Below are 16,644 nucleotides of genomic sequence, written 5' to 3'. Positions count from 1 at the left end.
CCTTAAAAACAGTGGTTTTCTCGTGGGTGCTTTTTTAAACTCTACAACACTGTACAACAACAAAACTAACAACAAAGTTGACTAAGCCACGGAATATACCTGATTATATGAGCTCTCGCTCTCATTATGTCCACGCAACACAAGCTCAAACGCGCCACAAAAGTTCATGTCTTGCACGTCTATCACGCATTTAGACTTTAAAACAGCAAACAGGGGAAAAAAATAAAACTCAAGACTTACATGATATCCAGCTAGCCAACTCCGTTTGCCATGAGAAGTGGTGGAGCACACAGACTGCCATCATTTGACTCCGTTGGTCGATCTGGTCCAAATTTCTTAATCCTTTATTTATTCATCAATTAAATACCTTGTATAGGGTGATTTTGTAAGGATAAAAGCATATTTTAAACATAAGTGGGAGTGTTTGGGTCGCATAGTCCTGCGCCCCAGGGCGGATCCGAAACCAGCCACTTAGAGCTCAGCCTCAGGTCACATGTTTTTACCCTTTTTCCTGACCTACATAGACACTCATTAGGGGTGCGCCCCAGACACACAAACATGACACACACACAACAAACTCAGTTTTGATTTTTTATTGTTTCAAATAAATTATAACATGACTAACAGTGAAATAGTACAACTAAATGATTTTATTTTGTATTAATTTGCACTATATATTTAACTTTTTGGTAACATGTTAAAGTAGCTTTCCTCTCTGGCCAGCTTTAAGGGGGCTGCGCCCCAGCGCCCCCTAGTGACCAGCCGCCACTGTTCAACACACCGTTTGGAAGGCATTGTTTCCAAAGGCTACCTTTTGGCATTAGCTCAGCACCCAAAGTATTCCACAAAACAGTGCAACAGCTTTTTTGATGGAATAGGAGTCTTCATTGATGATGTAGTGGTATGGGGCCGCTCAAAAGAAGAGCATAATTACAGACTTCGCAAGGTCCTGGACCAAGCACAAAGAAATGGATTAAAGTTGAATAAAAACAAATGCCAGTTCGGAGTGAGAGAAATCACTTACCTGGGAGAAAGACTGTCTGAAGAAGGAATACAACCAGACAAAGAGAAAATCAGAGCAATAGACGAAATGCCAGAGCCAAGAGACAAAAAAGACCTGCAAAGAGCTTTAGGGTTAATAAACAACTTAGGAAAATTTGTTTCAAATCTGTCAGCAAATACAAAGTCATTAAGAAGCTTGTTAGAAACAGACACTGTGTGGCAGTGGAACGACGAGCAAGCAAAAGAGTGGTCATAGTTGAAAAGCAGTTTTACAAAAGAACCTGTTTTGAAATTTTATGACCAAGAAAAGCCCATAAATATTAATAGCCAGAGAAACAGAAAGACGAACAGTTAAAGAGAGTACTGGACATGATTCACATGCAGGGAGAGGTAACAGTGGAAAATCCTTTCCAGGATTTTAAAGATGAACTGACAGTGCTGGATGGAGTTTTGCTGAAAGGAACAAGGATTGTTGTGCTAATCTCAATGAGAAAACAGATGCTGAAACTTGTGCACGAAGGACATTTAGGAATCGAAAAATGTAAGAGAAGAGCACGAGAAGTATTATACTGGCAAGGCATGCACAGAGACATAACGACACTAGTGCAGAATTGTGAAGTATGCCAGCGGGACAGATATCAGCAAACAAAAGAGCCAATGAAGTCGCATGAGAAACCAAAAGAGCCATGGGGAAAAGTTGGAATGGACTTGTTTTAGCTTAAGGACAAAGATTATTTGTTGCTCATGGACTATCACTCAAACTACCCGGAATTCATGCAGCTGACAAGCACAACGTCAGAGCAGGTAATTGCAAAGACAAAGCTATATTTGCACGACAAGGTATTCCAATGATTGTAATAAGTGACAAAAGACTGCAGTTTGCAAGTCAGAGTTTCAAGGACTTTGCAAAAAGTTATGGTTTTGAGCACATAACGTCAAGCCCTCTGTACCTGCAGTCCAACGGGTTAGCTGAGAAAGGAGTTTAAATTGTAAAAACGCCTTCTGAAAAAAGCTACTGAGAAAGAGAGTGGTCCGTATCTGGCTATTCTGAATTACAGAGTTTCACCACTGGAGAATGGACTTTCACCGGCGGAAATGCTCATGAATAGGAAACTACGGACAAAGCTGCCATCGGTAAAGCACCAAATGGTATGGAGTTCATGGAATTCTACAAATGAGAGACAGACTAATCACTACAACAAAACAGCAAAACCACTGAGTCCAGTGGCCCAAGAAGAAATTGTACGAGTGACAAGTGATGGGCACTGGGGACCATTGGCCAAAGTGATTAAAGAGCCAACTCCCAGATCATACGAAGTTCTCACAGAGCATGGGAAAATAATCAGGAGAAACAGAAGACATTTGTGCCTCAGAAAGAAATAAAAATCAATGAGAGTGAGACAAATGATCTGGAAATTGCTATGCAAAATGAACAATTCGAAATGCAAGGCAATACTAAAGAATCTGTAATTGAAAACAGACAGGATGCTTTAGAACAAACAAAACGTCCTACGAGACAAATAATAAGGCCAAAGAGACTAATAGAAAAAATGTAAAGAGGTGAATTTAAGAGGTCATGTTACAAATTGTTGATAAAGAGAAATATTTGGTGTAAAATTGTTGTAAACAAAACTAGTTGTTGTATAAAGTTAAGAAATTTTGAGGTAAATTTGAAAAACAGATGTATTGACATGTGTATATTGCATAAGTTGGCCACTAGAGGGCAGTGTTGTGCTACTAATACAGTTAAGTTCTGACTGTGTGTAACACCGGAAGCAGTGAATAAACAGGGTTCTGAACGTGACACTCGAGCCGTTTCTCAATATGCGTTCTTGTCTGAACTTGCGTTCTTCTGGACTTGTGAAACGTCATCAGTCGCGGCCCAAGTACTGTTCCAATTCAAAGTTCGCAACAAGCGCAAGTTCACATAAAATCCCCGGATGTGTTCTTGATCCGCCCATTTTATCGAGGATGCATCAGAGGAGACTTGTGTGGACTTATGACAGCGAAGTTTCCCAGAATGCATTCGCGTCAGGAGTTCGTTCTTCCGAGTCTGAACTTGCAAGTTCGAACTACGAAGGACACAAGTCCGAGTTTGGCGTACTTGGTATTGAGAAACGGCTTCGGTGTGTAAGTCTCATCAATACAATCTTGCCTCCCGCAATGGATCGTTCATGCCATTGATCGTGGATGACAGGTGATCATGCTTATGTGTCGTCATCAGCACTGCTGGAAACAACAGGCAGATTACATGAAAGTACCGCGAGAGCTTTTCGATAGCAGTCTCCTCTGTATGTTTTCTTGAATTGTATGTTTTGTTAGATTTTTTTATCCCCCGAACTAAAAGGCTTGCCAATCTTCCCCATTTTGCTAAGCCATGTGAATCTCCATCTGTCTTTTACACCTTTTTTTTTTTAAATTGAAGTCTTTATTTATTTTCAACATTTTAAAACAAACAAACAAACAAACAACCATATAAAAAAAAAACATTTAAGAGAGAGAAAAAAGACAGCTTTAAAACACGATTAATTCACATTTACATTTTTGGCCAGTCATCAATAATCGTTACAGACAAACATAACACAGGACACAATAAAATCAAATTATAAGTGCCTATATATGTAACCCCACAAAATAATAGACTTAGTCAAAAGAATCAATCAATCTCCATCAAAAATTTGTCCCCAAGATTTGTCAAATCCCTTCGTATCATTGTTAATCCTGGCTAAGAATTTTTCATATGACACAATTTTCAGCATATTTTCTTTTCACCTGTTAAACTCCGGAGGAGATGTATCCTTCCACACACTGAGAATCACTCGGGCAGCTGTAATCACTCCCACTTTTATAACCACATAGTCACATTTCAAAACTCCTGGTAACACAGACTGATCCCCTAATAAGCACAATCTTGGTGACATGGGTATTGTCAATCCAATCCACCTTCCTATACTATCCAATACTCTTTTCCAAAAGGGGTAAACTGTCCTACATTCCCAAATGGCATGCAAAAATGTCCCTGGTTCTGATCTGCATTTCCAGTATATATTATTGGGCATAATTCCCATTCTGTGAAGTTTAGAAGGAGTGAAGTACCACCTATGTATTAATTTGTACTGAGTAAATTTACCCTTAGCCTCTCTTATATATTTATTGGAATTTGACAAAACTTGACACCAATCCTCTTTAACAATGGTACAATTCAAATCTCTCTGCCATATGTTCCTCACATTTTCACATATATCTTTTTTTAAATTGTTAAATAATTTGTAGAAAACAGCTGTTCTATGTACTGAGCCAGATAATTCTAAAAACTCCACCACTGCATTAGTTTTTCGAGTAAATTTTCCTTTGGTAATACAATCCCTTATTTGTAAATATTTCCAAAAATAGTTTTTCCTAGTCAGACCATATTTTTGGGTTATTTCAGCAAATGACATAAACAGTCCCTCTGAATAAAGATCACTTATTCTATGTATGCCTTTGGCAAGCCACTCATTCCAATATACAGTTTTTTTTTTCAATCTGTGCAGCAGAATTGTTCCATAATGAGGCATAGGGTTGTCTTAAATGAGATTCTCCACAGATCTTGTGTACTTTTGCCCAGACAGCTTTGGAATGCATGAGTACCGGGTTATAATGAAAGTCCTGTCCATTATTAGCCGCTCCCTGTGAAAGAACATCCAAGGGTGTAAAAGGGCTCACCAGTTGCTGTTCAGTCTTGATCCAGCTCAGTTCAGAGTCCAGCCCTGACCAGTGTTTGACCAGTCTTGACATTTCAAATGCTAAATTATACAGTTTCACATTTGGAAGAGCCATTCCACCAATGTCTCTAGTGGGCCACATTTTCTTAATATTAACTCCTGGCTTCTTTTTGTTCCACAGAAAATCTTTAATTATTTTCTCAAATTGGCTAAATATATGTGGAGAAATTCTTACAGGTAACATCATGGAAACATAATTGAACTGCGGGGCCACCACCATTTTAATTATATTAATTTTAACCCATAATGATAGGTTCAAATTTCCCCATTTATCCAGATTTGTTTTTATTTTTAAAAGGAGAGGTTCCATATTTGAAAGCATAATGTCCTCTAGGTTTTGGTGTAATAATATTCCTAGATACTTCATACCTAAAGGTAAACATTTGAAATTGAATGTAGTAATATATTTAGAATGTCATGTTGCTGAAAGCGGCATGCCTTCCGATTTGTACCAATTTATTTTATACCCTGACAACCCTGAATAACACATGCGAGCAACGCCGGTAGAGATTGCATGGGATCAGTTAACACTGCTAAGATGTCGTCGGCATATAGGAACAACTTGTGTTCTGTACCTCCTGCGTGAACACCTTTGATATCTGTATTAGCACGGATAGCTAGAACCAGTGGTTCAAGAAATATCGTAAAGAGTAGTGGGGACAAAGAGCACCCCTGACGGGTCCCGCGTGATAGAGGGAAAAAGTCTGACACCAATCCATTTGTCAAAACTGCTGCCCTCGGACATGAGTATATAGTTTTCACCCATCTAGAAAATCCAGGACCGATTCCAAACTTTAAAAGTGTTGTCATCTGAAATCCCCATTCTACCCGGTCATAGGCCTTCTCTGCATCAAGCTAGAAGGCCGCCACCGGATCCAAACTAGATTTACTTTTGTGTATAAGATGGATAAGTCTTCAAATGTTATCGCCCGAACACCTATTCTTAATAAATCCGACTTGATCACAATTGATAATGTCTGGTAATATCTTATCCAAGCGAGAGGCTAAAACCTTTGTCAAAATCGTACAATCAACTCCTAACAGGCTTACTGGTCTATAATTCGCTGGATCTGAAACATCCCTATCCTTTTTAGGAATGAGGGAAATGAGTGCGGCGTTAAATGTACCCGGTAAGGAGCCTATTTCTAGTGCCTCAAGATAAACTTTATGCAAGACCGGAGCCAGAATATCAATATATTTCTTATAATATTCAATCGGGAAGCCACCCAAGCCTGGCGATTTCCCATTTTTCATTGAAAAAATAGCAGCTCTGACCTCTTCTTCCGTTATAGGTGTATCCAGCCTTGTTTTTTGCTCAACAGAAAAAGTTGGTAATTGTAAACCTCAGAAAAATGTCTCCACCTCCTCCTCCTTAAGTACACCAGCAGAGGTATACAGATCTTGATAGAATGATTTGAAAATTTAATTTATTTCCTTTGATGGGGTTACCACTTGGTTATCTTTTTTAATCATTGATATATTGTTTAGATTATCTTGCTGTTTCAATTGTCTCGCTAATAATCTACCATTCTTTTCACCACCTTCATAGAATTTTGTTTTAAGCCTAAATAAGGCATATTCAGCCTTTTTATTATAAATATCATTTAATTGATATTTTAATTTACAGATAGCCTGGTATTTATCATTTGAATATTGTCTCGCCAAATCCTTCTCCAGTTCTCGTATTTCTTTATCCAAAGTTTTTTTCTTTTTCTAAATTATTTTTTTTCACTTTTGTCGCATACGCAATTACCTTACCTCTTATATATGCTTTGGACGCTTCCCATACCGTGGCTACTTTATCTGTCGAACCTATAATGACTACAAAGAAAAATTTCAAATCTATTGTAAACTCCTAACTAAACATTTTATTTTGCAACAACATCGTCTTGAGCCTCCATCGACCCTTTTTTGATTTATATGAGATCAAAATGATATGTAACTCTACTGTGGCATGATCGCTAATGGCAATGGTACCACAACCTACAACTGCATCTACCAAAGATTTTGATATTAAGGGGAAGTCTATCCTTGAATATGTTTTATGACAATTAGAATAAAATGTATATTCCCTTGAACTAGGATTAACTAACCTCCAGATGTCTACTAGGCTAAGGTCATCTGTCAACAAATGAATAGCGTCTCTGTCCCTAGGTGAAGATCTACCCCTGGGTTTGCTCTTATAAATTATCCCATCCATCACCTGATTGAAGTCTCCGGCCAAAATAACCTGCCCCTCACAATCACCTATTATTTTGTTGATTCCATGAAAAAAATCTGGCTCCTCTTTATTAGGTGCATAAAAATTACATAGAATTGTTTGAACCCCGTCAATTAGGGCTTCCAAACATATAATGCGTCCTTCTTTATCATTATATTTTTTCAACATCACAAAACTTAAATTTTTATTAATAAGGATCATAACATCATTTTGTTTGCTTGAATATGAACTATGAAAGACGGTGCCCACACACTCTCTTTTGAATTTTTTTGCCTCTTCCTCTCCTACAATGTGAGACTCTTGGATAAATGCTATATCTGTATTTTTAGATTTTAAGTATGTCAGAACATTCCTACTTTTAACTGGGTCCCCACATCCTTTTATGTTCCATGATATTATTTTAATGTACCTATTCATCTTTATCTATTGAGTAAAAAAGAAAGAAAGAAAAAAAAAACACATTACACAACTCAAATATATAGGCACTCACTATTACAAAACACATCTGGCCATTCAAACTAGCTGTCTTAGTAAAATCAAACATGAACAAAATGAACACCCTTCTTTGCATAGCAACCCTGAACAACGTTGCTAAGGAATCCCCACCACCCCTCCCACCCATCCAACCAAACTCACTATAGCTTAAAGCTTAAGTCACTAAACGTTATCTGGTCCGTGAGACACGTTATATGTCCAATGGCAGCACAAACCATGCAGCCCCGCTACACCCATTGTTTGTACACCCAAACCTTATAGTTTTCCGCTGACTATCACTTCTCCGATATGTTACATTACAGTCCTGTACTCTTTTAAGTCGATTCCTGCAAAAAGTTATCAGCCTTCTTTCCATCTTGGAACGTTTTCTTTTATCCGTTTCACATAAAAACAAGTGTTGCAGGATAAGCCAGCCTATGCTTTACTTTTAGTTCTCGAAGACGCTTCTTCGTCGGGTTGAACGCTTTTCTCTTCTCCGCCAGCTCCCTCGTAACATCCTCAAAGAAGGAAAGCTTAGCGCCTTCCCAGTCGATCCCCCGTTTCTCTCTAGCCACTCGTAGTACTTTCTCCTTTGCAGATGAACGTAGAAAGCGGACAAGTATCGCCTTGGGAGGTTCATTCAGGTCCGGCATTGGTACAGGGGAACGATGCGCATGTTCAATTTCAAACTCACTTCCCGAAAGCCCAAATGCTTTATCTAGAATCTTCATCACATATTGATCCACTTTTTCGGGTTCCTCCACTCCTTCTTTAAGTCCGATAACCCGCACATTATTTCTTCTACTACGATTTTCAAGGTCCTCCACACGTGACCATAACACCTCCAGCCGCTTCTCGCATTTTTCCACTTTTGCCTCAGTAATCCCGTTAGCATCCTCAATGTCTGATATATGCTGTTCCGCCTCGCCCAGCTTCACTTTTATATCTTCCACTGAGTCTTTTAGCTCTTTAGTTGTGCCTTTAATAGTTGTGACCTCTTTTGCCACCATCTGAAGAGTAGCATTCATTTTCTTTATTTCTTCTAAAACGTCTTTTTTGATATCGCTCCCCATACTCTCCTCCGTTGCCGCTGTGTGGGCGTCATGAGTCGCAGGTGCGCTTTCAGGCGATTCTAGCTCCGTGGTCTGGGCCAATAGCGGAGCCGTAGCGATGCTAATGCCAGTTTGCTTCTTCCTCGTGTTTGCTCCCTTGAAAAAGTTCGCTTTGTTATTACCTGCCATTTTTCTGAAGGCTGTAGTTTTATAAAACCTCAAATTCGACAAAAGAGTGTCAAGATTATGTTTACAATTGAAGTGTATCAAAATTCAGAAGATTAATTAACGGGTTATGGAAGCTCCTCTAGTGTGCTGCCATCTTTCTCGGTGGTCCCACGTGACTCCCTTTTACCCCTTTTTTGACCTCTGATACATCAGAGCCTTCCTGCATTAAAAGTATATCCATGTTTTAAGTTTTACCTCAGCTTAACATGCTATAATCAGAAAACCCGGAGTGTTTCACTAGTTGTCTTTATGAAAAGTGAATTTAAGAATTTTGCAATTGACAGAAATCCGTTGTGCGACGGAGAACTTTAATCCAAGGTCTAACGTTAGACAGAAAATATAATTATCCTCCTGGACAAAATTATCACCAGCTCCCATTTTCTTTCTTTCTTTTCTTCACCATGAGAAAGAACTTAACAACACTTAAACTGAGCTGCTGCTGTCTTTTCATCTTAACCTCTGACGACCTGTCGCAAATTTTTGAAAATAAAAGCATGCAAGTTAAAGATTTAAAAATCAAATATTTTTCTCCTTCACGGTATAATTTTTTGGCCGGTTCCTACGTACTTGATTATTTGCTTTATTTTGAAATAAAACCAGATGTTCTGGAAATTTTTTCATTTGCATGGTACAGGATTAGATGTGTCTCTGATTTTGATTTTCTTTGAATTTCCTTGCAGCATGAGATATTTTGACCGTGCTGCACTCTTTATCGACGCCTGTTTGAAATACGGAGTGATGGAGGTCAATGAAGATGTTAATATCCTTTGAAAGTATTTGTCTTTCTTTTGAAAGCTTAAATAATTTTTAGACAAGCAATACAAGACTTGAAACTACAAACATAAATATATAGGTCTATTTAAATGTGTTATGTATATAGAAATAATCTGTTACTTGTACTAATGTTTTAAGAGCTAAAATTAACTATGTACCATTATAAAACGGTTAGTTCCGATCCTTGATTCTGATTGGTCAAAAGGTGTGCTTTATTCACGATAAAACACTGCTATGACCACTTCACCCAACGGTTCTATTTAATATCACTGCGCCCTTAGCAACACACTTAGCAACACATAAACATATAATGAGACAAAGTCTGAGAACAGTTTGTTGTTTTTATTTGAGCTTTCATGTTGTTGTTTGCAGTCAGGGACAATTTTTTCTAGCGGAAGGAATGTTTTTATTGATTTAACTTCATGAAAGTTGCACTAATATTTTTTTTACTTTAATATTGTGTGGTAACCGTTTTATAAAAGCAATAAGGTACTTGAGGCAAGTGCTGTATCGTGAATAAGTAACGGCTGAAGGGGTTGCAGGCACTCCGCTTCGCGTCGTGCCTAACAACGCCCTTCAGCCGTTACTTATTCACGATACAGCACAGCCTCTTGTACCTTATTGCTTACTTATAAAACGGTTAGTTCCAATCCTTGACTCTGATTGGTCAATGGGTGTGCTTTATTCATGATAAACACGGCTATGACCGCTTCACTCAACGGTTCTGTTGATCACTGCGCCCTTAGCAACACCCTTAGCAACCACACATGTCGGTTTGTTGTTTTTATTTGAGCTTTCATGCATGTTACACATTGGAACACATTTTTGTTCATGGTCAGGGACAATTTTTTAACTTTATGAAAGTTGCACTATTTTTTTTTTTACTTTAATATTGTGTGTTAACTAACAACGCCCTTCAGCTGTTACTTATTCACAATACAGCACAGCCTCTCGTACCTTATTGCTTACGTAACAAATTATTATAAATTCTAAAGAGACTAAAGATTTCTTTGTTGCTAAATTTTATCCTTAAAGTAGGATTTTACAAAATCTTCAAAATCTTTTTCTCACATTGATAGGCTTCTTTCTTTGATGTTTTTCCTGTAATCTTACAAATTCTCTAAATAATGTAACTTCATTTACGTAATAATATGGCTTTATTATATTAATGCTGTCCTTAAAGTTCGCTCAGTAAAATACAGTTTCTATTTTCCGGAAATAAACATGAACAGGGATGGCATATTGTATATAATGTACTATAGGAGCATGTATTCATTTCTCCAATCAAAAACTCTCTATAATAAGATCACCCTATGCCACTTAAACCACCACTAGCAAATTATAATTTTGTTGAACTGTGATATAAGCTTAAGGTTTTTAGCAATTTGTATAAAATGACTAGTGTCAGATGATGATTGTTTGAACTTTATGAATATATCAGTAATCATATTTGTATAAGCTCTTATATTTATCCAAAACATCATATTCTTATTGGCAGTGCTCTTCCTTAACCAAGCTGTTTTCACATAAGCTCATAGGTGCAGTCTTTGTCAACTACGCCAAACTGCTCCACTCTATTGGGCTGAAACAGGGAGCTGTGCTGTGGGCGTCTCGGGCTGGAGAGGCAGGAAAAGAGCTGCTTGATGAGTTGTCCAAAACAGAAGGTGTGGGGCCAGAGCCCAGCCCCAGTGAAGAAGAGATAAACGACACTCTTGTAAATATAGATTGACCTCCCTCCCAGACCAGTGAAGGGAAAGGGGTATGAAAAAAAGAATAAGAAACAAGAGATGTGTGAGATGATGAGAGTAGCCAAAAAGTATAATATAATGATGTCTCATGCATGCATGCAAACAGACAAACAACACACCTTTCTTATAGTTTTCGACTTGTTTGTCCAGTCCGTGTTATGTGTAATTTTTTGCTGGTTGTGAGGTGTTATTAGGTGTTGTGTGTTTAGTGACATTCCCCTAACATTTACTACCTCCCACACATTATGTAATGTTTTAATGCATTTAAAACTTATTTTGCACCTATTTTATTTACCCAAAATGTTTTCTTTGTGAAGTATAATAAAACAATATTATAAAAAATGATATATACATATTAGTATCTACATATATGACAGACGAGAATATGCATTCTTTGTTTGAAGTGATTTTAAACTTTTTAACATTTAAAACATTTAAAGGTAAAAGGCAAAAATTGGACACATGGTGTTTTTTTACATTTGTTAAGTGACATTTTTAAAGTGCCCATCTTATGACTGCTTTTCCACAAGTTAAATAGGTGTATGAGTTCCATAAAGCATGTTTAAAAAGTTGTTTGCCCGAAATAGCTTGTAGGAAAAGATTGTTACCCATCTCTAGTAGCCTCTGTTTCAGGGCATTTCAGATTGTGCCGTTTTGAGGTGGTCATTACATATTTATGAGCTGCTGCTCCTTTGGCCACGCCCACTACCAATGTCATGTGCGCACATGCGCAATGGTAGCGCGAGCAGTACAGACTGTATTATTATTTTTACATATTATATATTATTTTTAACGGTTTATGTATTGCCAACAGACAAATCAAGCATAAAAGTATCATATTCCAGTTATAAAACATTTTCAAACACATTATTTTCGCAAATTACAGAAATTAAGACCCGGCGGGGGATGTATTCTGCTTGTGGACAGCATGCTAATTGCTAGAAGCTAGCAGGAGGTCTGCCGTATCTGGGGAAAGTGATAAGAGACGTGGGGGTACGTTAGGCTTGTTGGAAAAGCCGGGTTGGTAGGGCCTGGGCCTGGTTAGTTTGGCAAAACACTATTAGTAATCTCATGTAATGATAAAATAATGCAGTTAAATATTTATTTTAACTTTCGAAAAGTATGGTAGCTAGTCACTGGCTTTGCAGGAGAAACCACGCTGCAAACTAACTAGCATAGCGGTTAGCAACCTCGTTGTTCTTAATGGCAAATAACTGCTAAAACACACACACACACACACAAGTTCACCCACTCGACGTGCACCAATTGGTGGGCGGGATGATGTCAGTTTACGCTGCTAACAATATCTATATAGCCTACTGTCTACAAATATTAATAATATATTAACATTACTATACATCAGTGTATGGTCTCTGTTTTGAGATACAGATGCTCTAGCATCATAAATGTACTATTTTGTGACAGAAGTCCAGATGCAAAATATAAACGTGACTTCTTACATTTTGTGTTGATATAACGATCGCAAATCGAATCCAGTCTGTTTCAGATGTGTGAATAATCCATGAAAGTCCAATAAAATACATCCAATGACCATTTTTGTCCACAAATGCGTATAATCCGTGAAATATAGATATATAGTCTGTTGTTTAAATCAGATTTCGCATGAACATCTTGTAATAGAATGTAATATAGCCTACAATCTGAGGACTATTTACGTCGTAACAAACTGTATATGAAATTACACTTTAGGTTCCAATAAACACGCGTTAAAACTTTGTTTTTAAAAGTAGGCGGGAGTATAACCCATAATATCCAAATAGAGCTGGTATTTCCGTGAGACATGATAACAGTAGAGGATATCAGCGAAGTGACTGCTCTCTACCTTGTGGGTGGAGACCTGGGTAGTGGGCGGGAAAATTCAAACGGAATGTATCGGCAAGGCTAGTTATGTCACAACGGAGCTGATTTTAAAAACGTGCAAGGCAGAGAACATTCAGAAACCTGTATCTCACTCAAAACAGAGACACAAAAGAACACCCCAAAACCCAGAAAAAGTGAGTTTTTCATAATATGGGCACTTTAAAATTTTTAAGCAGGGGTATTCCTTGACCTGCAGTTGAAAAATTACCTAGTTTTTTAATTTTTAAAGTTTTATTAATAAGCTTATCCATCAGTTCGGATTAAATAAAGCATTGGAAAGGCCTTTTCCCATGTTTTTTTACTCTTAAATGTAATGGTTTCATAAAGGATTATTTGCAGTGATGCCAACTATTTTTGTTAGATGTGAATTTGGTAGTTATTAATTTGTTCCATCTTAAGCTCTCCATGGTAAAACACTGAAAAATGGGAACAAATTTCACACCAGGCAACTAAAAATTTATTTAATTAGCCAATGGATAGTAAATTGTCCGATTTTACTCATTTGTTATCAAGGCTGGATCTGGGGGCTTAGCCCATCCCCTCCCCTCTAGATTATTCCTTGCGCACCTCAAAAAAGTTCAGCTGACAATGAGAAATAAATGTTTTTCTTGTATTATCTATTAAACATGGAGGAGAATGTAAAAGTTATGCATGTAATAAACTCACAGCCACGCTGTTGTCTTTGAATATCCTAAAACTGGCAAACTTGGAAGTAACAAACTTTAAGCAGAAAAAGAATATCAGTAAATTGCAAAACATTAAGCTTTAAACAACTGTTTGGCAAGAAGGTACAAATTTATGATACATCTGCATCAGACAAACATTTTTTTCTGCATAAATATAACATTACATTATATTTCAATGTTTCAACATCAGTGTAATATATTACAACTTACATCTGCAAACATGTGTGAACTTGTATAAAGTAAATGTTGGTAAGAATGCAGCACATAATTCAACCAGTCTCTTAAGTACCAAGAATGTGTACAGTAAATTTGGAACTGTTAGGTCTAAATTAACTGTAAACCAAGTACAAATTTTATTGCTTTGCTCTGTAATACAGAGATACATTAAAAGCACGTAAAAACATACAAATAAGCTAAAAGTACACATTTAACATTGCTGCACTCACATTTATTCAATCGTACACCTGTTGTACAATGATCACAACAAAGTCCATTGTGAAAATAATTGTTAATGCAGCTGCGACTGTAAGCTGCTGCATGAGCAGTCTTACAACTGTATGTAAATATGGTTGTCAGTCCTTTTTACTGACAGGCTGACATGCTTCATCTATTTTTTGTGCACTGTGGTTTCGGTTTTAAGTATGTGTTAATGTTTGAATTTTAGTAAATTATTAAAACTGTTTGTTTATGCAATATGCTGTGCAAATTCTTGCCCAATAAATGGTAACATATTTTCTGTATTAATATAAATAGAAACAATACACTGAAAAAAATGATTCATTCAATTTACTAAATTTTTTAAGGTAAGTGGCAATCAATTCATTTAAGCTACATTCAACAAAAAATAGAAAAATAAAATAAAAACTTTTGTTTAAATGTAGCTTAAATAAATTGATTGCAACCACCTACCCCAAAAAATTTAGTAAATTGAATGACTCATTTTTTTTCAGTGTAGAAATTTAACTAATGTTATAATCAATGTTTATGAAAGTCTGGACCTCTTCTCTTTGTGAAGAGCGTACACTGAAAAAAATCTCTGGTTGCACATGATTGAATAAGTTTTCTTAAAATTATTTTTCTTTAAAAAAAACGTGGATCAACATAATTTAATTATGTACACCAGTTCAACATGATTGAATCAAGTTTTCTTAAAATAAAATAAATTGGGAACCCTAATTTAATCATGTGCAATCGATGTCCAGAGGTTTTTTTCAGTGCACGTAAACAACACAGTTATTGCTTCCACTCTCATGTTGTGGATATCACTGTTGTTACACTCATCACACTTTTTTTAAAACTAAACGTCTTCCTCCTTATAAAGTTAAGAGAGCCAGTCACTATGGCGTGGTGTTTGTGCCTCAATCCTGGGAGAGCGGTTGTAGGTTTTGAGCACAGAGAACTATATTTTGCAACGACATTGCGTTGTGTTTTGAACAGAAATTAGCAGTCGCAGATTTTTTTTTTGAGCAAATAAAAACGATTCTGTGCTCGGTGGATGTATTTGCTTGTTTGCTAAATATTTACGTGTTGACTCGTTTGGGTCATTAACGCGGCGCAATGATATTAAAGTTGTGGCTGCTACAAGTGTAGAAGATTGTGTCTTGGCTATTGGAGAGATAGTTGGACATAAGAATGTATTAGCAGCGTCAAAGATGAGCAATGCAGTTGTTTGTTTTTTGAACACTGTAGAACATTCTAATGTTGTAGTAGAAAAAGGAGTTGTAATTCGTGGCCTTTTTACACCTGTGCTTCCTCTTTCAACCCCCGGCAAAAAAGTTATTCTGTCAAATATCCCACCTTTTATCAAAATGAGGTTTTGGTTAGAGAATTGTCACGTTTTGGAAACAATTGTTGCTCCAGTGAAAAATATCGCGATTGGAAGCAAATCTGAGCTCATCAAACATGTGGTGTCTTTTAGGACATATACAGTATGATTTTGAGCGAGAACAGAGCTGAACTGAACTTAAATCTGAAATTCAGATTTGAGGATTTCGATTACACTGTCTATGTGTCTACTGATACGATGAAGTGTTTTGGAGGTGGCAAAATATGATTACTGAAAAGATGGCACAAGATGATGAAAGCGCTGCTGGTAAGTCTGGGTCAGTACCTATGATTTCGGTTCAGAATGCAGATTGCATAACAAATAGAGAGCCTAGTAAACAAAGTGCTGAAACTGTTGAAGACATGATTGAGTAAAGTAATGATTTGACTGGTGAAAATCAAGTAAGGTCGAATGTGAGTTTGCTTGAAGAAGCTGGTACAGATCTGATGGAGACACAAAACAGTTCGATGAGTTGTTTATCTGATATAGAATATACATCAGATAGGGTCATTTTGAGTGATATAGACGTAGATCAGGGGATTTTTAAAACTCCCCTTAAAAAAAAAAAGGATAGAGAAGAGAGATCAAAACAAGCAAGAAAAGAACAAAAGAATAAAACAGATAATATTGAAAGTGAAAGTGACTTTTCTGATTCTAGTGCCTCAGTTTGTTCACAAAGTTAATGGAAATGTGGAGAATACAGTGCTGATGAAATTAAGAAGTTTTTAAAAATTACAAAAAATCAGAGAGGGGTACAGGTTGCTGTTTTTTTTCAGACTTGAAACGGTTTGTGGAAAGCACTAAGAGTCTAATGAGTGAAGGTTGCTTTTTGGATAAATAAGTATACCGACTGAAAAAATTTGAACGTTAATGACGAAAAAGTGGCACAATTCTATATCCTAAATGATTGTGTATCTTTGTAATTTTGCCTCCTTTGATACAGTTTTTTTCAATGAAAGTGTTTATTTGTGGGGTTAAATATGTGTAAA

At 36.8% G+C, this 16,644-nt stretch overlaps 1 protein-coding gene across 3 annotated transcripts in view; it reads left to right on the top strand.

Moving 5' to 3' along the window:
• Nucleotides 1–14,523, top strand: part of wdr11 (WD repeat domain 11) — a 344,263-nt gene extending 329,740 nt beyond the window's left edge. For 2 of the 3 annotated variants that reach the window (XM_073872785.1, XM_073872784.1), the window contains exons 28-29: nucleotides 9,422–9,504; nucleotides 11,045–14,523. In XM_073872785.1, the coding sequence (XP_073728886.1) occupies nucleotides 9,422–9,504; nucleotides 11,045–11,244 (283 nt within the window). In that variant the 3' untranslated portion in view covers nucleotides 11,245–14,523. The remainder of the gene's footprint in view (nucleotides 1–9,421; nucleotides 9,505–11,044) is intronic. The other variant, XR_012371953.1, reaches the window with a different exon arrangement.
• The last annotated feature ends 2,121 nt before the right edge of the window (nucleotides 14,524–16,644 follow it).

This window comes from Misgurnus anguillicaudatus, chromosome 11 (genome assembly GCF_027580225.2).
Source record: "Misgurnus anguillicaudatus chromosome 11, ASM2758022v2, whole genome shotgun sequence".
Classification (NCBI taxonomy): domain Eukaryota; kingdom Metazoa; phylum Chordata; class Actinopteri; order Cypriniformes; family Cobitidae; genus Misgurnus; species Misgurnus anguillicaudatus.
This window is presented reverse-complemented; position numbering and strand designations above follow the sequence as displayed.